General features: G+C 39.3%; 1 protein-coding gene across 4 annotated transcripts in view; it reads right to left on the reverse strand.

Moving 5' to 3' along the window:
* Positions 1-23486, reverse strand: part of TRIP12 (thyroid hormone receptor interactor 12) — a 69666-nt gene that overhangs the window by 16320 nt on the left and 29860 nt on the right. For 2 of the 4 annotated variants that reach the window (XM_053390134.1, XM_053390133.1), the window contains exons 5-26: positions 21461-21566; positions 20666-20802; positions 19024-19107; positions 17891-17986; positions 15147-15295; positions 14593-14628; positions 14173-14268; positions 12688-12780; positions 12370-12531; positions 11961-12029; positions 11709-11874; positions 10036-10153; positions 9742-9898; positions 9069-9141; positions 7540-7768; positions 6764-6882; positions 6222-6429; positions 5845-5945; positions 4760-4934; positions 3436-3577; positions 1445-1636; positions 813-964 (exon numbers count right to left, since the gene is read on the reverse strand). In XM_053390134.1, coding sequence (XP_053246109.1) covers positions 813-964; positions 1445-1636; positions 3436-3577; positions 4760-4934; positions 5845-5945; positions 6222-6429; positions 6764-6882; positions 7540-7768; positions 9069-9141; positions 9742-9898; positions 10036-10153; positions 11709-11874; positions 11961-12029; positions 12370-12531; positions 12688-12780; positions 14173-14268; positions 14593-14628; positions 15147-15295; positions 17891-17986; positions 19024-19107; positions 20666-20802; positions 21461-21566 — 2860 coding nt within the window. Of the gene's footprint in view, positions 1-812; positions 965-1444; positions 1637-3435; positions 3578-4759; positions 4935-5844; positions 5946-6221; positions 6430-6763; positions 6883-7539; positions 7769-9068; positions 9223-9741; positions 9899-10035; positions 10154-11708; positions 11875-11960; positions 12030-12369; positions 12532-12687; positions 12781-14172; positions 14269-14592; positions 14629-15146; positions 15296-17890; positions 17987-19023; positions 19108-20665; positions 20803-21460; positions 21567-23486 lie in introns of all 4 variants that reach the window. The other 2 variants (XM_053390132.1, XM_053390131.1) reach the window with 1 other exon arrangement.

Here is a 23486-nt window from a genome sequence, read left to right on the forward strand (position 1 = left end):
GAGGTACTTCAATGTGTTTTCCTTATATCCAATATGGAATTTCATAAATCAGCTGAGCAAAAAGACTCATTTGGAAAACCAACCAAGGAAAGTGCTCATCTTGAAACCAGAAAAATCCTGAGTCTCTAACTAGTTCTAAATCTGAACTACCTATTCACCAAGTATCAGTGGCGTAGCGTGGGGAGTGCAGGGGGGGCCGGCCGCACCGGGCGCAACATCTGGGGGTTAGGGGGCGCAAATCCACGGGTTAGGGGGCACAAATTACTTGCCTTGCCCCGGGTGCTGACAACCCACGCTACGCCACTGCCAAGTATCCAAGAGGAATACTGTTTCAATTATAGCTTTTAAATGGTGTGTAGAGAGCAATGAATTTAGCCGTAGTATTCTGCTAAAATTGATTAATATAGTTTTGGTCTTACTAGTTGTATGCCATGTCCCCACTACCACTATTCAACAAAGATGTAAGTCATACTCTCCCCTTCTGGTTCCAAACAACATTTGGAAGCTGGAATTTTATATTAAAATGTTAAGTAAGAACAACCTTTATGGGAGTTCATTAAAGATGCTTATGCTAATGATGTTGAAGCTGTAAATATGGTCTTTAGGAGTTTGAAAATACATACTCATTATTTGAATTTAGCACTATCATTAGAAGCAAAGCACTGTTTTTTCTACAGGTTTTTGAACTGCTATGACCATAAATGGTAAAATGGACAGCAAACACAACACAATGGGCCACTTAGCCATGCAGAATTCATGATTCCAGGAATATTCTGGAAATGCGACACGTTTACCTGAGAATTAATCCTTACCTGCTCCCTGTTCCATTTCCGCTTGGAAAGTCATGGACTTTAACTGGAAATTGCTCCATCTGACTAAGACAGTTGTTCATTTTGTGGACCAAAGCCAACAAAGGTGCATTTTCTAATGGCTCTAATCTTCCAAGGGGTTCTTCTCCAGGAAGCTGAAATTAAAGTTTTGCTTAATTATTTAATTTTTAAAATAGTTTTTGACAAGTGGTCACTGAGTAACTCTCTGACCAAATACTGACAAAGCAGGCAGGCTACAGGCAAATGCAAGCTTATATTCCACATGCTATGGGCAACCCAAACCCAATGATTATATTTCACCAGGAACATAGGCAAGCATTTGACTTCCACAAAACAAAATGCGCCTGTTTATCCAAAACTATGGTTTAACCCAATTAAGAAAAAAAAGTACATAAAAACACATGGCAGTCAATTTTTGTGTGTGAGATAAAATGTTATCTTCAAAGCATGTTTTAGTCATTTGCCTATCAAGTTCTCTCTGGAGAAAGAGGAAAGCCATATATGGCTACCAGTCAGTTATGCCTTTTAATACCCCTCCCCTAGATTCTTGAAAGAGTAAATAATGAACACAAGAATGAAGCGACCCCTTTAATACTGGAGCTGTAAGTACTTACTGGAGAAGAGAAAAACACATGAAGGAACCTTTTCAATCTCACATCCCTGCTTACAGCATCTTTTTCACTCTTAGACGTCAAGTAAAGCAGCAGCTGTTTCATAAACCCACTATGCTGGATCTCAAATGAAGATACATCAGACTCAGAGACTATACTACGGATTTCTACAAGGCACTCAACTCCACCATCCACCTGAAATAAACAGTCTCTGTATGAGAATGAGGCTTAGTAGTCCAGGAACTGTTCCACAAATGGAACAAGAACCAGCATATTTAAAAATAAAAACTCAAATCCAGAGGAATACATATCCCAGATATTTTTACACATACTCTGCACTGCCTTACTTACTTTACACAACTTAAGTGAGCATGTGCAGAAAAGTTCATGCCAATACACCACTAAAAGGCAGCCTATATGTAGCAGCCTTATGAGAACGTAACTATTCACATTACACTGAAACTGGGTGCCTAAGTAATGTTATCCAGGATGTTTTCCCCTCACAAAGCATTCCTGGAGAGGCTTGAATGGGAAATCTATTCAGAAATATTTTCTACAAGTTGGTTCAATGTTTACTGAGCTAAGAATAAATGTGCCCACATGTTCCCCCGCCCCTTTGTGTGCCAGCTTCAGCGTTTCTCTCATGGTTTATGTCACAATTTCCCCAATACATCTAAATCACGAAACTGTGGCTTGATATCTGCTTACCAAACAGGATATGATCATCGCTAAATGAGCGCCAAAGAACTTTTAAAACTAGCTGATGTTTGAAAATGCTAGTTTTATGCCAATACCACCATGCAGGAACACTGACTATGTAGCTGTGTGAGAAAATTATGTAAGGAGGGCCTTTTAAAACAGTGAAATACTGACTCTGCACATAACGGTAAGCCAGGAATCCCAAATAACTTGAACTATGATATGATCAAGCAGTGAGCTACTGCATGAAGCCCACTCCGCTTCTCTTCACATAAGCAGGCAGAACAAAAATCAGGTTGTGATAGCTTAGCATAATGTCTAAATGCAGGATTCTGGTCTGTTGGTCCTAAATTTGTTGAACAACAAATCATGGCTTGTTTGGAAGTCAAACCAACCAACTAGAATTCCGCATTTGGGCATCACGCTGAACTATTCCTTCTTCATTTGTTGTACCTGCTATATCTGAAGAGAGCGCAAGCTGCATGCACTAGCACACTGCTTGACTGTATTGTACAACTTGCTGGCTGCACGTTCATCGCCTTTTAAAATTCCAGCAATCTTTAAGATTTAGGACATCATCCATCCTAAAAGCAGAGCTGGGCACACTTTTAAGAGTCCCCTGCTCACTGACCTTCTACACATGCACATGGCAGCATGCTAGATCACCACCACGAATTTACCACGGGGTAGCTAAAGTGGTGTCCTTCAGATGTTGCCCAACTGCCATCAGCCCCAGACAGCGTGGCTATACAGGATAATGGGAGTTGCAATCCACCATATTAGATGTCCAAATCTATTATACCCTCTCCCCTCCCCACCAAGTTACATAAACATCTATTGAATCCTCTGTGTGTAAAACTGCATCCATCACCCACTCTAAGGATTGTGTCCCAATATTCATATAGTTACAATGCTCAGGGAGCACTATTTGAAGATTACTGGGCTTACTTCAGTTATGAAATTGTTTTTGTAACAAAAATGTAGTGGTTCTTATTGTATCATAAGGCACTGGACATACATAAATTGGCAGTGACAACATACCAATATACGCTCCAACATAGAAGAACTACAAAATGGAAAAGTTAGTGACACCAATGGCTTTTAAACAGACAACTTCTGAAGCTTAGAAAGCTGGATGCAATAAGCACTGATGACCTCGCTATTTTAATAAATAAATAAAGGCAGAAAAGGCTTGGGCTTATCCATGTGTACATTCTAAGTAGTATTAAACTATTTGTTCTTCCTGTGAAAAGTTTGTCCTCTCATTCCAATATAGATTAAAAAGATATTCTAACCTGAAGGTTGAGTTGTTCAGTTGCAGTGCAAAGTCTCTGTAACACATTTAGTGCAGGGTTGCTTCCATCCATGTTCTCAGAGCTAAAATAACGCTCCACAAATTTGTGGGCTTGCTCTTTAATCCAACCCTTAATTTTCTCTCTACAAGAAATGTACAGTTTAATATATTGAACACTTAACATTGGCATACTAAGCACAACTGCCCTGCACAATTTGAGTACATTTTCATAGTGCAAAGAAGTCTCGGAGGTAGGAAAAGCTGCAAGGCCAAGAATTTTCTTCCCACCAAAAAGAACTCCCATTGCACTTTAGTCCAGGTTTGTTAAATATAGACAGTTACTTTATCCAGATCGCTCATGAGTATAACTTCATTGTCCCTGTAAACTCATCTCCCTCTACTCTGCTTGTCCTATGATTTTAAGAATTTATCCTCTGCCTTCCATACATATACTTTTACTCCCTATTCTGTAAACTTCATTTTGGCACGTTCTGTCCCAGCTTGAAGTTCTTCATCATCCTCTCCTACCAAAATTTTCTATTAAAACCAAGACTAAGCTGCCACAGACAACACGGGTAATCTATATTAAACTTTTTTTGCATGTCATAGTAAACTATAGTTAACAGTTTACTGTGAACATGCTGATCTGGATCACTTTGGTCCTCCCCACCAGCAAGCTGGAGAAACAGGTCATGGTGCCTGGGCTTACTATAGTTAACAGTTTACTGTGAACATGCTGATCTGGATCACTTTGGTCCTCCCCACCAGCAAGCTGGAGAAACAGGTCATGGTGCCTGGGCTTACTATAGTTAACAGTTTACTGTGAACATGCTGATCTGGATCACTTTGGTCCTCCCCACCAGCAAGCTGGAGAAACAGGTCATGGTGCCTGGGCTTACTATAGTTAACAGTTTACTGTGAACATGCTGATCTGGATCACTTTGGTCCTCCCCACCAGCAAGCTGGAGAAACAGGTCATGGTGCCTGGGCTTACTATAGTTAACAGTTTACTGTGAACATGCTGATCTGGATCACTTTGGTCCTCCCCACCAGCAAGCTGGAGAAACAGGTCATGGTGCCTGGGCTTACTGTGGGTGTTTGATCTGTTGCCAAGAACAAACCTTGGTTACAAGATTGCAGTTTGATTAAAAACAAACATTGGTTTGAACACAATGCTAAGCCAGGAATCATGGCCTGTTCTGCAGGAGAATGTGACCAAGATCAATGTTCATAGTAAACCATTAACTCTGGTTTACCATGGCATGTGAACTGGGCCACTATAGGCTTCACTGAATGGAGTTTTGTGTAGTGAAGTATGATTATACCTGTTGTTGGATATTGTGTCCTTTGAGGCAGCTCTTGCCAGACCACTCACACCTGCTGTACGTGCTGGTTCAATGTTGTTGCTATTGGACTGTGTGCTTAATCTTCCCCAGGTTTTAGGATTCAAACTTGCCAAGAAGGAAGATTTAGGAGATTGAGTAGCTGTAGGGCTTTTAGCTTTTGGAAAAAGAGAATGGGAGAGAAAGTTTCAAGTTTAAGCTTTAAAAAGTCTTAAGCTTTACCAATTGGCATTAAAAGTCACCAACATTCAGAGTTCTGCTCCCTTTTAATGCATGTCATGTTTTCCTCCTAAGCAAAGCTATGAGATAAGCAATTACAGCTCCCAATTGTGGAATAAAATATTATCAGGTGCATCTTCAAAGTGATTTAAAGACACTTAAATGTTTAGAGATCAAATGTGTACACATACATACATCAATTCTAAAGCTGCTATGTGCATCTATTTTATTATGTGTCCACACACTACTAAAAGGTCACCAGCACTGTTTTTAATGGATTCATCTCAAATTTTAAAAAAGCTTAATATTCTCCACCTTTCTTTTTACAGAAAGAATGGTCACAGCAGAAGCAGAAAAAGAACATTACACACAAAGACACAGCCAAAGGAAGCAAATAAAATCAAGGAAACTGAACTTCAGTGACAGCCAGGAGGTATCATCACCTACCTATAAAGGGGGGGGGGGGTTGCTTGGGGGTAGGAATCAGCAGCAGCCTTCACTTTAAGCAGATAGCTTCTTCTGCATTTAATGAAAACTTTGATTTCCAGAAACAACAAAAATTTACTTCTATTTGCATATTCTAATAATCTAATCAAAGCCACTTCAAACATTTGTGCCAAAACAAGAAGCTTCCGGTCAAAAATATATCAGTTCATTCAGTTGCTCAAAATGCAATGTCATTGCTTTGATTTGGAAATATTAATTTTACAAGTCTGCCAACATCTAGGCATTTAGGGCATGTTCAGAACTAGAAAACTTTCTTTTCTGAGGACTGTACAGCACTGCTTCTTAAGTAGCCACAATATTTGATTTATTATACCCGTTATGCAATTTCAACAGACACTTACCTTGATTGTCTACTTTGTCATCATCTCTGGGAGGTGAATACTTTGGCCGCCGGGGCCCACGTTTTGGCAATCTTTTTCTCTTCAGAACATCACTTAATCGACTGTCAAATGTTAAAAAATGCACATGTCATACATATATCAGGCCTGATACAATACATTTGAACCAAACTGTAATATATTTGAACCAACCTGGATTTTAAATTATAATAATCTCAACTAATAAACTGGTATGTTAGCATTTTTCTTCCAATTTAGCAGACGCCTCAGATTATTTTAATATGTCTGTCAAAGAAAGCATTCTAATGTGGGACCTCAACCTATTTCTCAGCAATGCCATTAGTAGCGTTTTGTTCACAGACCAAGTCAAACACACTCACCCCTGTGGACTCAGGTCCAGAGAGTCTTCCCTGCTGTGCTGTAAGCTTGGAGAGCCTAAGTCTGCGGCTGCATTGCTAGCAGCAGTGGCTGTTCCAGTGCTTATTGTTGTAGTAGCACCCAGCGTTCCTGAGCCATTAGTGCATGCTTTGGGGGGACTTGTCAGCAAAGCCTCCGATTCTGCAAGATTTTTCACCTGGTGCATTACACCTTTTTAAAAAAGAAAGATAACCTTCAGTGACAAAGACACACATATTTCAATGTGGTTTGCTTGTTCAAAACACATGACCAGGGGTGCCAACTTGAATGAAATTTGAGGGGGGGGATATGTCCCGCCTTGCATAATCTATCACAAGACCTTGAACGTGCACACCATTTGAATAGAAACACTCATTAACTTTTTTGGGGGGGCTGCCCAATCCAATATTTTATTGGGGAGGGGCAAAGGGTCCTCGGCCCCTAGGAGTTGGCTCCTATGCACATATTTTTAACAATACAACAAGGCACATGAAGAGCTACACATGAATCTAACTTCTGCCATTACCTTCTCTTCTGAAGTAAACACTGAAAATATCAGGTAACTTTTGCATTAAGATCTCTGCCATTTGAAGGGCTCCAACTACTATCTTAAGGTCTTGACTTGACAGCATAGAGGCTATATGACTGCAAGAGAAAATGAAGACAAACAAAATTCAGCAAGATGAAAGCAGCTTCATTTACATTTTGCATACACAAATGAGGACATTTTCAGTACTGGGCAGGTTGCTGAAAGTGGGAAGGAATGTTATATTCCTGGTACCGTGAGATCAATTTCACACACTGCATGGCAACACGCCTGACTTGTTGCTTTCACACAGACAACCACGATGTGCAACAAATCCTGGGGTTTAAGTTTTCTGTTTACGAATAGGTTTTTAAAATTATTTTGTCTGGTATCTACTTTTTCTCCTTGGTCAACAAGCAAATCAGTCAATAGCTCATTTGAAGACCAATTGCCATATAATGAGCATTTTGGGATTTTGTCACTGTAAAAAAGAAAAAAAAGCACACACATCCATTGCATATACGCAATTTAGAAAGCAGTTATAGTTAATGAACAATGGATATTCATTAATTAAAAACGCTGTGCCTTTCATTTCTTAGAGAACACAATGGCAATCACAGCTAAACACAGAAGCCTCAAGTGGTAACCAGATATCTTAAGAGGCAGTTTGCATTTTGAGACTCTTGTTTTAGTCAAGTGAACTGCTAGGTTAAGAATCTGACTCATCACAATATCATTCAGAATAGGTTTTGCATCAAAGTGCGCATAACAATTACCTTGATACTGCATGATTTTTCAGCACATCCTTCAGAAGTTCAGCATCAGCAAAATAAATTATCCTAAGAATTGCTCTAAGGCACTTGTGTCTTACTGCAGGTCCAGCTGAAGAACTGTACACTTCATAGAGAACACCAAATAAGGTTTTAATGAAAGATTTAGCCAGTTCTGGGTCTTCTTTCATTAACTGTGCTCGAGCATCATCCTTCTTTGATTCTGGATGTCCACCTACAGGAAAATAACTTGACCATTAAATATCAAGGAATGGTACGTTGTTTAATTTTATCCAGCCTAAACCCCTCAAGGTAACATACTAGCATAAAATTTACACACAAAAAAAATGTACCAGGAAGTACTATTTATTTATTTCATAAAATTTATACACACCACTTGGTTGTGAAGAAACCTCAAAGTGGTTTACAAAAAGATGAAACAATACAACCAAGAAAAAAAATCACTATCATGTTTAAAAACAGCTGGGTAGGCTTGTCTAAACAAGGATGTTTTTAGCAGGCACTGAAAAGAGTACAGTGAAGGAGCTTGCTTTGATCTCAATAGGCAAGGAGTTCTGAAGTGAACATGCTACCACACCAAATGATCAAGTTCTTACAAATGCAAATGTATTACTACTACAAATGTAGTAGTGCCAATTCCACAGATTGAAATGGTTGAGTGGGCACATGTAGGGCAAGGCCTTCTCGTAGGTAAACCAGTCCCAAGTTGTTAAGGGCTTTATTATGATAACAGTAACAGCTTGAACTTGATCCAACAAGCAAATTGACAACCAGTGCAGATCTCTGAGCAGAGGTGCTATATGTTGACAAGGACTCACTCCTGTCAGCAGTCATGCTGCAGCATTCTGCGCTAACTGCAGCTTCTGGATCAAGCCCAAGGGAAACCCCACAAAGAGTGCATTGCGTCAATCCAGTCTAGGAGAAACCAATGCATGAACACCAACCCACTGTGGGCTCCATTTTATTAGCATTCAAATTTCAGTTTATTGACCTTTATCCAGCACCAGTCCAGCACTGGCATAGCCTCTCCTGATTCAGATGCTATGGGGAGAGAAAGCTAGGTGTCATCCTCAAAATCCTCTCGTGACAGTTCCCTGCAGCTTCATATAGCAGGAGGGACAGTACAGATCCCACAGGGTGCAACAAAAATTGCCCATTGCTACTGTCTGGTAGCAGGCTTGCGGGGAGAAGTGGAACCACTGCAAAACAGTACCTCCCACCAACAACCCACAAAGTCACTTCAAAGGAATACCATTATTGATGGTATTGAAAGGTGCAGAGAAATCAACGAGAATCTGAATTTAAATTCATTTACCTAATTTTCACACTCTTAAAGGGACAGAGTGGAAACTGGGCACACATTAAATTCTCATCGTTACATATTAGAAAGCATGTGGCCCTAAATAGGATCTTGTTCCTTATGATAGGTATCTGAATGACACTAAACTTTATACAGGAGACATGCCTTAATTACAAAAGCAAAATGTGGGAACTATTTTTAAAATAGTACTTACTAGTGTTGGTATTGGCTAGAGGGTTAGGTTTTCTCTGAATGGCACGTGCTGTTCCAGTATCCTCATTGATCTGCTGCATAGAATTAAAGTCAATTGTATAAACACGCCCCAGCGTAGACAGACTTATTTCATCTTCACCAACCTGATGAGCTGCCTGAAGACAAATATGTAAGTTTAAACTCTGTATGAGTTTTGAGTTTACATAAATGAAGATACCGTGTTCCCCGCTGCTGAGGGATAAAATGGGCACAAAATGAAAGCGTTGGTAACAGCCTCATATATGGGCCATGCCACAAATAAGGTTTTAAAAATGGTTTTTTGCCTGCTTTATGGTTTAATTGTCCTGATTTCATATTGCAAGCTACCCTAAACACTTGCTTGAATTTATTTTTTGTGGACTACAAGTTTAAAATTAACATTCCAAAGTTTTCACCCTGTACTATACAGTATCAGCAAGGAAACTATTTTAATGGATATATTCAGCTAAGTCGGAAAAAAATATCCACCATTTCATGAAAATGACTATACATAAGCTTCAAAATTAACCTAGCCTGAGGAGATGATTTCCATTTCATAGCTAAAATTTGATTAATAATTGTTAACCAATGTATACATTTACAAGAGTGAACAGTAAGCAATGTCTTTCCTTATACAGGGGTGTGTGGGTTACTACCTCAATTATCCGGCTATCAATTCTGTTATAGGGATGCCAAAGACCTCTGTCATCTCGCCATTGCCATATTGCACCATCTGTGTTCTGTGCGTTTCCTTTCTTTAGCATGGTGTCAACAGCAAAAATTCCTTCTTTCGGTAAGCAAGGCATCAATTCACTGAAAAGAGCAAAAACAAACAAAAAAAATTAACAGCAGATTTTTGTGTAATGCTAGGCTTCATGCCAGTGTATTACGAAATGGGATCTCATTCCTGAAAGAAAAACTCACCCCCCCCCCCAAAAAAAGAGCCTTACCAGATAAGTGATGTAAGCTCGTACAGTTCTTGAGGGCTTCTTGGAACAAGGTCAATTTGTTCCTGACAACTTCCATTGGAGGCTCCACAAAGAAGAAAGTGAAGAGTTTCTGCAATATCTTTAAGCATAAACAATCAATCACAATGTTACTCTGCCATGTCTGTAGTAAGCATTAAAGAATGCTCTCAGAATGGAGCAATCCCAAGAAGAATGCACTTAGTGTGTATTTCTATTGCAAGAATTAAGTGTACACAGTAACAGTAACTGAAAGCAACCCAAAACCATACTGCACACATGATCCTCTCTAAAGCATAAGCCTTCAAGTGTGTGTGCCTGGGGAGGTATATTTCACCCTGGGGGGGAAATGGAAAAATCTTCTGACTCTTTATACTATAGGTTGATGCTGGCAACTTTACACAAAGTAAAACTGATATTGGGTCCTTAGCAACGACTTTGGGGGTCACCAGGAGCCCAGGGTCCCTAGTGAACATTACAGGCATTTGTTAGGGTGAGGGAAAGAGAAACCAGTGCATTAATTAGCACAACGGAATTGATTGGCTGTAATTGGAGCCTACAGCTCATTCCCTCTCCCCACCCCACTGTTGACTAGGATTGCAAATAGTATAGAAAATATAGTTCTGTACAGTGTGAAATCTGTCAGATCTACTGTCAAGACAGAGTTGCATCTAAATCAGTATGAGATGGGGAGGGGAGGCGAGCGCACCTGCCCATCTTTGGGCAGGAGAGTTACTGCTGCTTACCATGAGCGAGGTTGGCATTGTGCCAATGCACCAACAGAAGCAGCTCTACCAGTGTGTTCACACAGCAGCAACTTCCCTCCTGCTTTGCCCCTCCCATTCTCCATCCACGCAAGCAACCACAACTCTGCTACTAGGCAGTCGTAAGTGCCACCTCCTGACCACGCCATCTGCTGCTGATCTGTGCCAGAGCTCCACATTTCTCTAAGCATGCTTCTTTGTCTCCATGTGCTTGTTTTGCCCTTTTCATATGGTGAACACACACACACACACACACTTCTAAGTGATGCATCTCAGTTTACTGTGTCAAGAGTACACCAAGGATAGTCACAAGCACCAGATTTGGAAAGCAATGTGTAATTTTACTAAATGACAAGATAGAGACATTTTTCTCATTAGAAACAACATGTGAACCAAAATTCTGAAATTCTGGTTCAGCTATCTTGTTTAAGCCTTCAACTACAAATGTATGTTGTCACGTTGCAGACTTGAAAACATGTTTTGTTACTAAAAAGTTAGAGCTGAAATGAAAATCTGAGAAATATTTGCTGTACAAGCAGAACAGAAGCTGCTCATTGCAGGATCCCACTATTTATCTATTTTTTAAAGATCCAGTAGCTTGCTATCTTTTGAGTTTTGTAGAATTACTAGAAATTACCCAGTGGCAGTTGCTATTCAAGGGAAAAGCTTTACTCAATTTTGTGTTCTCAATTCATCTCACTCAGCTTTCATGCCTAGATTTTGCAATGAAACAGCTTTGGTTGCCCTGTGGAATGACATTTTCTTGGAGAGAAATGGAGAGTGTGCTATATGTTAATGAAGCTGCAGCAGCAGCAGGCATTTAACTATTTGCCAGTCCTACAGACACTATGACATCTAGTAAACAGAACGCTAAGAACATATGCATGCACTTACTTTGCTTCATAAGTTGAACTGCTAGTGTAGGACAGTTGGAGCACATAAGGGAAAACATGCGCACCACCATGATGAACATCCCTGAGCTCAGAATTGGAGGAGTCACTACTAGGAGCTGCTGAATATTTGTGAGCAAATCCTTAGAGGCAACTTGCTGGAGGAGATTCTTCAAAGGAAAGAAAGAGGGTTTTAAGTATCATTTGGTCAAAACCTTTTTTCAACATTATGCTGAAGACAGAAAATAGATGCTACCTCCTCGTGTTGGAAGTTGTCCACTAGGCGTGCAAAACAGAGGCAAGTGCTTTCTACTGACTTTTTGTCCTAAGAAATTGAAAACAAGTATTACATTTCAATATACAAGATTTGGCATGCAGGTACATCAAGAATTGCAATCCTGGAATTGTCCTATTACAGTGTTCGGCAGAGTTAACTGAGAAAGCATAAAAAAGGACCTAGTCAAGCTAATACACAACCAAGAATCACAACCCAAGAACTGGGACAAACTACTTAATTTTGGCTATGGAAATATATTGATATTATCTCCTTTAGGGGGCTGTACTACCATTAAGGTCCGGTGAAATTTCTCCACAGCACATGTAGATCAATCTAAGATTCACATATCAGAACAATTAGAAGATAGCTGACCCAGACAGTTTCTGACCTGGTGGGTTAGTCTTTGTGTAAGCAATGGCAGAGAATCTGCAACAAAGTGAAACTCATCAGGAGTGATGCTCTGGCAGCAGTTGGCAGCAATAGCTAGTGCATTCCTCTGGGCATTTATGCTGAAAAATTCCAGATACAGCAGACAGTCTGCTAAGCCTCCCTATAATACAAAACACACAAAACTAGTTCAAGCAAAGAGAGGACTTTAGATCATCAGGAGAGATACAGAAGTTTCTTGGAGCAAGTGCTCTTTAAAACTCTGGTAACAATGAAGATTAAAAATAGCCCCCTTTTTTTAATCAGAAGAAATACTTACTGCCTGCAGAATAGCTTTACTATGTCTGCGTGATAACATCTCCAAGGCAGTGAGTGCCTGCTCTGCCACATCAATACACTGAATAACTTGCAGCTAGAACAAATAAAAGCAATTTATTTAGTTTTTAAAGTGATATGAAACAAGATTAGAAATTGATCTATGCTGTCAATCATTTCCCAATGCTCAAATTTTGAACCATACTTTAATAGTTTCCATTACCTTTAAACATGCACACTTTATAATATAACTTTATATTCACTCAAAAGCTTAAGTATTATATAACAGTAATTAAATTGCTCGTTATGTACCCTACACTATAGATATACATTTATTTTATACAACAACGGTGTGCTTCATTCCGATTCCTTACTTAATCACATGGAAAGAAAATGGGATTGTCCAGTATTTGTGTACAGTATTATACAAACCATTTCCAAATTGTAACATTTTACCCCATACTACTACTACTACCTATCTTTATTTCATTTTTTTATATTATTATTATTATATCTGATTTAACTCAACCACAGCACTGAAATTTACAGTGTTCTTGAATCCTCCAGAGCAGACTGAACAGAAAATTCAGGATTACTGGAACTGGCTGTGTCTTTAAATTTACACTTTGCCAAATACATTTGACTACTCAAATGAATGTTCTGTAAACTCAGCCTAACTTCTGGCTTTGATGTATTCAGCTTACAGGGCTATGGGTAGGACAGAAGCAAACACTTTACCCAGGCCCATTAGTCCAGGCTTGCAAGCCTGTTACCAAGAAGAAACCTATGTTCTCTATACAGTGTCCAGATATTGCTAGAGCCAACCAGAAACATGAACAGAAGCAACATCCTAAACAGTGAGGTGCTTCTGGCCCAAGGCCCCCTAGAAGAGTGTGTGCGTTTGCGGACTTTGTTTTAAGTGACAATGTACCACACTACATTAAATGCTCTGTCAAGAACTACAAGTCCCAGTTCTTTTAGTTTCCGCTGGCAAATTTTATGCAAAGGCAAGAGCTGCCAGCAGGGTGTGGCAGCCATCCAGCAACTGGGACAGGGGAGAGAACAAGTCCCATAATCATGGACTTTTGAGACCCCAGGGACAGGAGACACCAGTGCTGCCAATAGGATTTACAGGCCCCAGAACATGCATAAACAATATAAAGCTAGGCCTTTCATCTCTAGAATGGTTTTAGAACTGGCACTAGATTCCAGGGACAGGGAACGATATCTGAAGGTCATGCATCGCTCATGTATAACATATATACATACCTGCTATGCTATCATATTTGTTCATAAATACAATCAGACGGCTAGAAATGTTAGGGAACTAAAAGCAGCTAAAAGAAACAAGTAAATCCTCTTTTTTTTCAGGTGTTGGAGTCCATCTTAAAACTTTATACCAGGTTGAGAAAAATTACTCTTTGTACTGCTTCATAAGACATTATGTTACAACAAATGTTAAGTTCATAAAGTTAGTTAACAGCATTACCTTTTCCAAAAAAACCGGAATTGCATCTACTACAACAGCAGATGATCTGGGAAGTGCTTCCATCATATAGGTTAAGGCTCGACAAGCATGATTCATCTATTAAAAGATATAAGAACGTAAGAGCCCTGCTAGAGCAGTTCAAAACCTATCTAGTCTAGAATTTTGTTTCCCACCATAACCTACCAGATGCATATAAGAAGCCTACAAAAGTAGAGGATAAAAGTAATAGGTCTTCCCTACTGTTGTTCCCTAGGAAGTGGTTATCACAAGGCATTCTGCCTCTTGTACTGGACCTAGCATATAGCCACCATGACCAGCAGCTATTGATCTAACAATGCTATCTAGAATGTGCAAACTAGCAAAGCCTGCTTTGAGATTTACCTGAAGCTGCATTTAACAAAGTGTGCATGAAATACTTACAATGTCAAAATTGTGCTCCATCTGCAGCAATGTTATCTGCAAACAATACGAAAGGATGAGTCAGCTTGCAAGAACAATTTCTCTAAATTCTAGTAATTTATAAGTGTGCTGAATCTACAATTCCCATCATTCCTAGCTAACAGGACCAGTGGGCAGGGATGCTTGGAAATGTAGTCCCAAACATCTGGAGGGCTGGAGTTTGCCTATGCCTGCCTTATGAGATAGGTTAAGCTGAGAGAGACTTGCTCAAGACCACCCACACAGCTTCATGCCTGAGCAAAAATTTGAACCCATGTCTATCCAGTTCAAATACAAACCCCTACCCCCTACACTGGATCTCAGAATGGCTAGACAAGATGCACATTTATTCCCTAGTTGTCTGAAACACAATCAGTAATTTGCTGTTTCTTTAAAAATGTCACTTTTTGCCAATGCCATTGGTGAAACATACTGCTCTAAAACATTTAGAGAGAATTGAAGCATTTACTTCTTCATGAAAACACAGTGGATAATACATTACATGTTCAAATGAATGAGTGAAGACTGGTCCTTACCAGAGCTGGCACAACACTCTTGACTGGAAATCCTCCCAAAGTTTCTTCATTCCCCATGACCAACAACTGACACATTTCAATCACAGACTGTAATTGCTGGCTTTCATCAGTAGCCTGGAGCCCCTGTAGAAGTTGCTGAGCTTTAGAACCTAGAAAAATTGGGGATTTTGAAAGCTTAAATCTTCCACTTCCACAATATATTATCATACTTGATTAGGAGAGACAAGGCATTTTCATTAGCTGCCTATCATAAATATGAAAGCAGGAAGTCAGTAATGCTGCATTTATATGCATCTTTGTTGATATTTAAATGTTATTAGATTACAGCTACCAAATAAACCAACAGTATGTGCTTTAAGCTACCGAAATGCACTATAATATTCAAGAGATAGTGCAAACTGAATCCATCCTGATAAGATAGGAACAGAAATAGAAAGACAATTTAAGATCATTTTTTTAGCTAGCAGAGTTCTCAACCTGATCAAAACCTGGTAGATCTATGGGCACATAGTTCTGAATCACTATTCAAAATTAAGTTCCAAATTCACCTGCAATTGAGACACACACAGTTAAGCCTCTTCTCACTCCTGCTAATACTGCACTTGTAGCTTTCTGTACTTCAGGCTTTCTAGTGATGAACTGATGCCAAATGACAGATGCCTCCCCGGAGGACATTAAGCTGAATTGTATATTGTCTTCCTATGCCAACTGTAGAGAATTGCCTAACTGTAGAGAATTAGGCTGTTATGCTGTACTGTTGTGTCATTATACTTGAATAATTACAGTGGCAAAACTTTGAGAGGATCCCGATTCTGTTTTAAACATTCAAAAACTTTTCTTCTTCATGGTACACCCTCCACAGTGAAGAACCAACAACAAAAAACCTTTAGTCAAAATATGCAGTTTTAATCAATCATGAGAGATTAGAGAACAATGTGTTTCTGAACTGCATCTCACCAGTCAAAGTTTCACAGTGTCAATAGACTGGGCGTACATCTAAGTCTGGATATGTCATAGGCTAGTGTTTCTGTTAACATATGCATCATTTACTTAAAATACAGAGCTACTGATGAAACTTCTAACAGCAAGGTAAGTAGATACATCTTCCTAATTTAGGAAAGCTTAGAAAATGTAAACCACCTTGGTCAATGGACTGAATCACTGTAGAAATATTTAATTACCTATGCAGAGGCTGTGTTTGGAGAATGTTGGTTTATTAAATGGGGATTTAACTGTGAACCACTGCACTGTGAACCACTATTAAACCAGAAAGCCTCTAATTAACCATCAAGTACAATAAAAATAGTGAAAAACACATTTAAACTTTAGGATTCCTGCAAAAGCAATTATTTGAGCGAACAACCAGATAAGCATAAAAAAAACAACATACTAAAGGTTGAAGATGGGTACTTTTCATTCCCAGCTGTCAGGCTGACCTTACTACAGGACAGATGGGGACAACTGTTCCTAGCATTGCAGGCCCTCCCTGTGGGTCCATGTGGTTGTTCAGATTCCTTAGAAGGGGCCATGGTCCAACCAAATAGGAAGTGACTCTTGGACACTGTCAAACATGGCACCCCTTAGTCAACAATAGCCAGTGAAATTGGGAATGTGCACCCATGTCTCCAATCACCCACCCACAACTCCAGGAAGTGTTTGCTAGAAGACAGTACTGAATTAGGTACATCCCAATGATTCTTTCTGGCACAAGAAAGTGTCAAGCGTGGCACTCCAATTCCAATAAGCGCCAAAGTGTTTAGAAATGAAGAACTGGGGGTGTACACCCCAAGCTCTGAGCCACCACAAATCATATACCTAAAAAAAGCCTTGTACAATCAAAGACAAGCTTCCATGTAAGATGGCACAGAACTGGCATCCAATCCAGAGAAATAATCATGTGCAATACACCATCCCACGCCAACCATAGCCAATGTATGCAGAATGAACAAAGTATCAGGTGTGTGTTGTGTCTGTGTGTCCTAATAGGTTTTCAGCCACTCTAAATCATACAATGACATTACAGCATTGTGTCCATCTCAGTGCTTAGTTTGAGCACAAGACACTGTCAAGCATGGTGCCCCCATGCCAATAGCAGCCAAAATGTTACCCAAAAGCTAATTTGGAGATGGGGCAGGGTGTGTGTCCTTTGGACCCCTCGTAAGCAGTGGTTATTACTTTTCAATCCAACTACTTGGGATGATAAAACATTATTTGGCAGGAATGTTAAAGGTCAACCTTGTTTTTACTGCACTAAAGTTTCCCCCTTTGTCCAAATCATAAAATGATGCCCACCACATATGGAACAAGTCAAAATCCTAAGTCACATTGTGAAGCTGGAAAAGGATTAATGGTTGAATCATGGTGAAAGTGCTGTGCATGTAGACAAAAACCCCAGATTTCACTTGGCTTAAGAGACAGAGAAAGGATCATCCAGACCCTGTGATTCAAGTCTAGAAAGAAGTAGTTGTTTAAACAGGTTGCTTTAAATATGTTTCCCTTCGGCTGCAATAAATATAATTCAAGTGATTATGAAGAAATCCACAAATGTGGAGGTTTGACAAAAGCCAGTTAATAGGATGTTTTTGTTTTTTTACTTGTTAATAAAAGTTACAGTACAAGATCTAAGTATTCTGAGAATTTAGTCTTAGAAGTAGTCTTCAAGAAGCTATGAGGCTGAGGAGGGACAAACTTCCCAAGAGTAGTAATTCCAGAAACTTCCTGGATGAAGCAGCTTGCTTACTTACTAGCTCCACTTCCAATTGTCCGATGAAAAAGTTGCGACATTCGAGGACCAAGAGGACCAAACAGATGTGGAGGAAGACCTCTAGCTTCCAACAGGGCTAGAGACAAAAATATACATATAACTTATTTGAAACTCATGAAACAGCACCATAATTTATAATTCATATCACAGACTTTCAATGTTGTAGCACAGATTATTAGTATGATTAAACCCTACACCATAACAATAGTGAGCCAATTCTAATCAAGATCTGAGTGCAGTGAAGAATATTAATATGGGCCGAGCTAGAACTGCTAACTTAGAAGCAATATTTTACATGCATTTATGCATGTAACGGCCCCAAGCCTTGAAAGCAGTACGAGTTTAAAATAATTACTAGCATACATCCCACTTGAACACCTACTTAAAACAACGAAAACTTAGAAAACCTATTTATTCTGATTGAAAATGAAAGTTCCAATACCTATTAATGGTACTACTTAAGACAGCTAAAGGTTTCTATTAAGGACAAAAAGCAGTTGAATCCTCTTTGCTCTTCTAAAAAGAAAAAAAAATTAAGAGCAAGGACTGCCAACTACCACCTAGAAGATAACGAAGCCAGTCTTTAGAGGATGCAGCGCTAGACCAAACAAAAAGATAAAACATTTTATAATCACCATAAAAGCTGTTCCTTCCAACAATGAAACTTTGACTTTACAGTGTATGACGGCAAATGCAGTTCCAGAAATCAGAATGGGCAACATCCAGTGATAAGCAGACCCATTGTAATCTATGTACATTTATTTCAATCAATCTATTCTAACTTAGTTCTGTCTACTCAAAAGAACAATTTAGCTGGATATCACCCAATGCCATTTCCAACCTTCTCACCTCAAAAGTTTTATTTTTTTATTTTAACCATGAAGATTTCACTTAAGTGATATGCCATCAATAATCAGAGTAGAAACTGGAGTAGAAGGAGTGAAAAAAGACATACAAGTCCAGGGAAATTAATGCTGACTGATCTACATTTCCTTCCCAAAGAATATAAAAGTGCAGCATTAAAAATCCTTAACATTTTAGAACAAATCTAAAAGCTGTGTTAATATTTATTTACTGTAGTCATGAGTGTAACATAAGCCTCTTAGTTTGTACCTTGCAATCTCCCCATCTCAGAATCATCCGATTCACTTTCACCAGAGGTAGTCATGCCCACAGCCCCAGCAACAGAACTAGAAGCTACAGGAGGGGAAAAAATTAGTGGCACTATATTAATAAGTCACACAGTATACATACTTGTTAACTCTTCCTGAAATCCTCCTTCCAAAGTAGTCAAAGAAAACCTTTAATGACTCCAGTAGGAATAGGAATGGGCATACAAAAAAAGCAGGTTTATTTTTAGTCTTGACCCACATAGTATGGAATGACTGCACTTGAACACACAAGGTCAGTTTAAACTTTCAGCCATGCAATATGGTTGAAACTTTGGGGCTTCTTTTTCTTTAGTAAATAAGCAATTTAAAACATGGGGCAATGGCATTATACCATATAAAACAATAACAGTTCAAACATATTTGCTTAAACAGAAAACTGACAGGAATATTCAGAATTATGAGCTATAATCAGAACTTGGTGTGCTTTGCACCCTGCAACAAGGCTGCCAAGCAGATATGCACTAATACAGTTTGTAGGATTAGACTAGTGTAGCAGCTTTGTAGCTTTCACAAAACCACAGAGGTGAAAGAGGCAGAGGAAACACTTCCCACAGACTTGTGGAACAGACAAACATTTGTTCAGGGTACTATTAGTTTGCTTGCTTGCAAGGTAAGTTGCTAACAGCAAAAATCTATGCACGTTTACTCAGAACTAAATTCCATAGATTTCAGTGGGATTTACTCCCTAGAAAGAGTGCATATGTCTGCCCATAACAATGAAAAGTGAAGGGTGTTAAGATGCTTCTATTACCTGTTAATAGAAGTATAAACAAAACTAAGCAAATTAAAACATGCAAAAACAGCCAGTGAGAAAATGGCTTTACTTATATTCAGCAACACTTCTTACCAAAATGAAGTCAGTAGATCTATGATCCTATTAAGCACATGGTATATTGGACAGGAGCCAAGGCAAATGAAGGCTCACTCCTTTTTAACCACAGGAGAGGTATCAGGAGTCACATACACACACCCTGCCCTCACTGTCCCTTGACAAATATATTTAAAGGAAAACATCAACATTAAACCACAGTTAATACTAGCTAGGATTCCTTGTTTTAACAAGAATCTCAGCCAAACTTGAAACCTCAGTAAGAGACTACATATTTTTAGAAGGTGAGATCAAAATTTATCTTCAACTGACTTGAATAGAAACATAGGTATCACTAAGTGTAGCTGGTGCAAGAAAAAATAGAAATAGCAGTCCCATCCAGAGGTTCTTAAGAGGAAACTGTTGGCAGAATATGCTTTGAAGCTAAAGAACTACTTTAGGTACATGGTTTGGGAATGCTAAATGGGTCCTCTTTGAACAAGCCTCTATGCTATATTATAAATTGTCTTCCAAAGTCTCAAATGGAGTATAACAGATCACAAAGCGGAAACATTTCAAGTAACTCAAGTCCAAAGACCCTTTGAGCATTTTCTCCTTTTTTAAATCTGGCCAAAACGGAGCACTGAATAAAGCATGTAACCTCAGCTACTTAAGTGTACTAGTATGGACATTTCTAGGCAGAGCAAATACAAACAATTTATGGACAATAACTGCTTTTTCTGTGCCAGTGTTGAGTGACACTAGTTAGCCATACCTGCTGCTCCTTGTGGAGCCTCATCAGCTCGTGCAGCTGAAGAATTAACGCCATCCTGGTTGTTATCAGGATCAGCCATTTTCTCCTGTCGGCGAGCTTCAGCTGCTCCTCTTTTGCCCAGGCCAGAGCCTCGCCGACTGAAAACAGAATTATCATCAGAAGCCATCGAGATTACGCTATGTGGTCTACAGTGCTGGTACTATCAGCACTCAAAATTAAACCATGCAGACATGGAGTCATAACAGAACAGTTAAACTATATGCAAAAAGTTTTTAAAAGGGAAGTTCAAACAGTCACATCTGCAGATGAAGCAGATGAGAGGCATGTTGAGAAAAAGAGATGCATTATCAACATTATCACATCCATGCTTCGCTGACTTCAATAACTACTTGTTCAGATATGCCTACAAAGAAATTTCCTTCTATTTTCCTAATTTCTATTGAAAAACAGAATTTCTGTATTGTTCAAAACAGCTGGTGAGTAATAACACATCTTCAAGACCTCACACCAGGCTAGTTAACAGCACTGTAATTAGATTATCTGAATTGGGCCGTACTTCTCTTGCAATAAGTTAGGTTATTTTGTAGTGTCCATTTCAGCGCTGAGAAATTGGGCCCCTGTATTAAATTATCCTGTCTCTTGGGTGGTTTATTGCATATTATCCTGTAGCCACCACGACACAAATATAGGTTGTCAATAAGAATGTGGTTTCTAAACTCTTCGGGGAGATTCCCTCAAACACAAATTCATCTTCACAACCTTAACATACATGTAATTTTTAAAGTTTGAAAATACCTGGTACTAGCACAGGAGCCCGTGGTCTTTTGCCGTGTGCTCCGCCTTAAACTGGGGAGCTCCGCAGGTGGTGATTCACTGCGCTTTTTTGTTGATTTTCTTAAGCCTAAAGAGAGAAAAAGACAGCTGAAACAAAGACAATTCTAGTTTCTTTACGAAGACTGTGCTTCAGAAAATGAAACGAAGCTGCACATTCTTCCTCCTCTTGACCAAATGATGGATTCAAGGGAAAACACAAATTGTGTTTATTCTCTATCAGATACAACACCTCCTGTATTGCATGTATTTATGTGGTTAACAACAACATCACATTATATGCAATAACCTTGCCCGGCTATGCCCCTCTTTAAAAAAAAGATGGGGGAAAGGTCCACATTGTATGGTGGTGGACTTGTATTCCAATACTTGAACCATAAAATAGATGACAAATTTCAAGATTTTCTTCCACCCTGAATTGCAAAGCCTTTTTAAAGAAAGAAAACTTATTGAAGCATGCATCAGAATCCATCTGAAGTCTCTGGGCTAATTTGCATATCACAGTAAACCATGACTTACCACAAACAGTTTGTTGGAGCATACTGAAGAATTTTCTACCTTTACTCTGTTTGGCTTAGTGTTACATGGGAACCAGTCTTGGCTTCCTGAGTCTCCCCAAAACAAATCACAAGCAGTAAGCCAAGGTTACCAGAACTAAGCTAGTCAGTACTTGTTTGTATTATTAGCTGAAGGACAGGTATTCAAAGAGTATGCATGGATGGAAGAATGTCAAATGTGGATTTCTATCCAATCAAGCTCAGCAACTGCAGCTGAACAAGTTCCTTTCTCCTTAAAGCTAGGGTCTTAACAGGGCAGTCACTTTAAAAAAAAATCATATATAAAATAATGGGAAACGTAAGACAAAATCCTTGCTAGTCCTGTGAAGGAAGTATAAGCAACATTGTGAAAGATCCTCTTGTTGAAGGCCAAAGTCCTAGATTAAGTACTATGCGTGAACAGAGTGGTGTCCTTGGTCTACATCTCAAAAGGACCTCAAGGTCTCACAAGGCACAATCTGAACTAAAGCTAGAAATACAGACATTGCCACTGGGGTCATTTCAAGTGCAATGCATTTTTCCTTAAGCTTCTTTTGAAGGAAACTAGCAGTTGCATATTTCAAAGTTGTATTTAGGAGTACCAGTTTGTGATAGAACTTTGAACACAGATTTCAAGCAGTACTCTGGGGCGAATTTCCATTTTAGAGGGAAGCTGAACCTACAGAAGAGCTATGAAATGTGACTGAGCAGTGAATTTTTATTTTTAAACATGCAAGAGTTTGAAATCTATGTTCTAACAGTAAGAATGCAAAAGATATCCAAAACAATAGCATTGTTTAAACAAAGGAAGGTTATTCCTTTTCAGAAGTTTAGAACAAAGGCTATGGGATATGAATGCATGGAAAACTACTGAAGTCACACAGTCATACCTCATGTTGCTTCCGCTTCAGTATACATGTTTTCGTGTTGCCTCCTGCGGCAACCCAGTAGTACCGGAACGGATTACTTCCGGATTTCGCCACTTGCACGTGCGTAGAACTGCTAAATCGCGCTGCGCACGTGCACAGACATGGCACTTCGGCTTGCATTAGTTCCGTGTTACGGATGGGCCTCCGGAACGGATCCTGTCCGTAACACAAGGTTCCACTGTATTTTGGTAATAATAGCTAGCATACGTGATAAAACCAAGAGAGGTTAGAGGTTATGAAAGGTTGTGTCTACAATATGCATTCAGAAGCGGACCCTATCCCTTTTCCAAGGAATGAGGAACTCTATGTAGAAAAGGAAATATATTCCGATCATCTTAGAGACTTAACACCAATTTTTAAATAAGAGCTCGGAACTGTTCTTGATCTGGGAGCTGGAGCAACTTAGCTGAACAATGTTTAGACTAGTAGCTTCTGTCCCACACCATGTTATGTGGTTTAATCTACCATCAGACCAGGGTGTATGCCTAAGAGCATCCAAGCAACCTGTTGCAAAGCTGACTTGAA

This window comes from Podarcis raffonei, chromosome 5 (assembly GCF_027172205.1).
Source record: "Podarcis raffonei isolate rPodRaf1 chromosome 5, rPodRaf1.pri, whole genome shotgun sequence".
In the NCBI taxonomy this organism is placed as follows: Eukaryota; Metazoa; Chordata; class Lepidosauria; order Squamata; family Lacertidae; genus Podarcis; species Podarcis raffonei.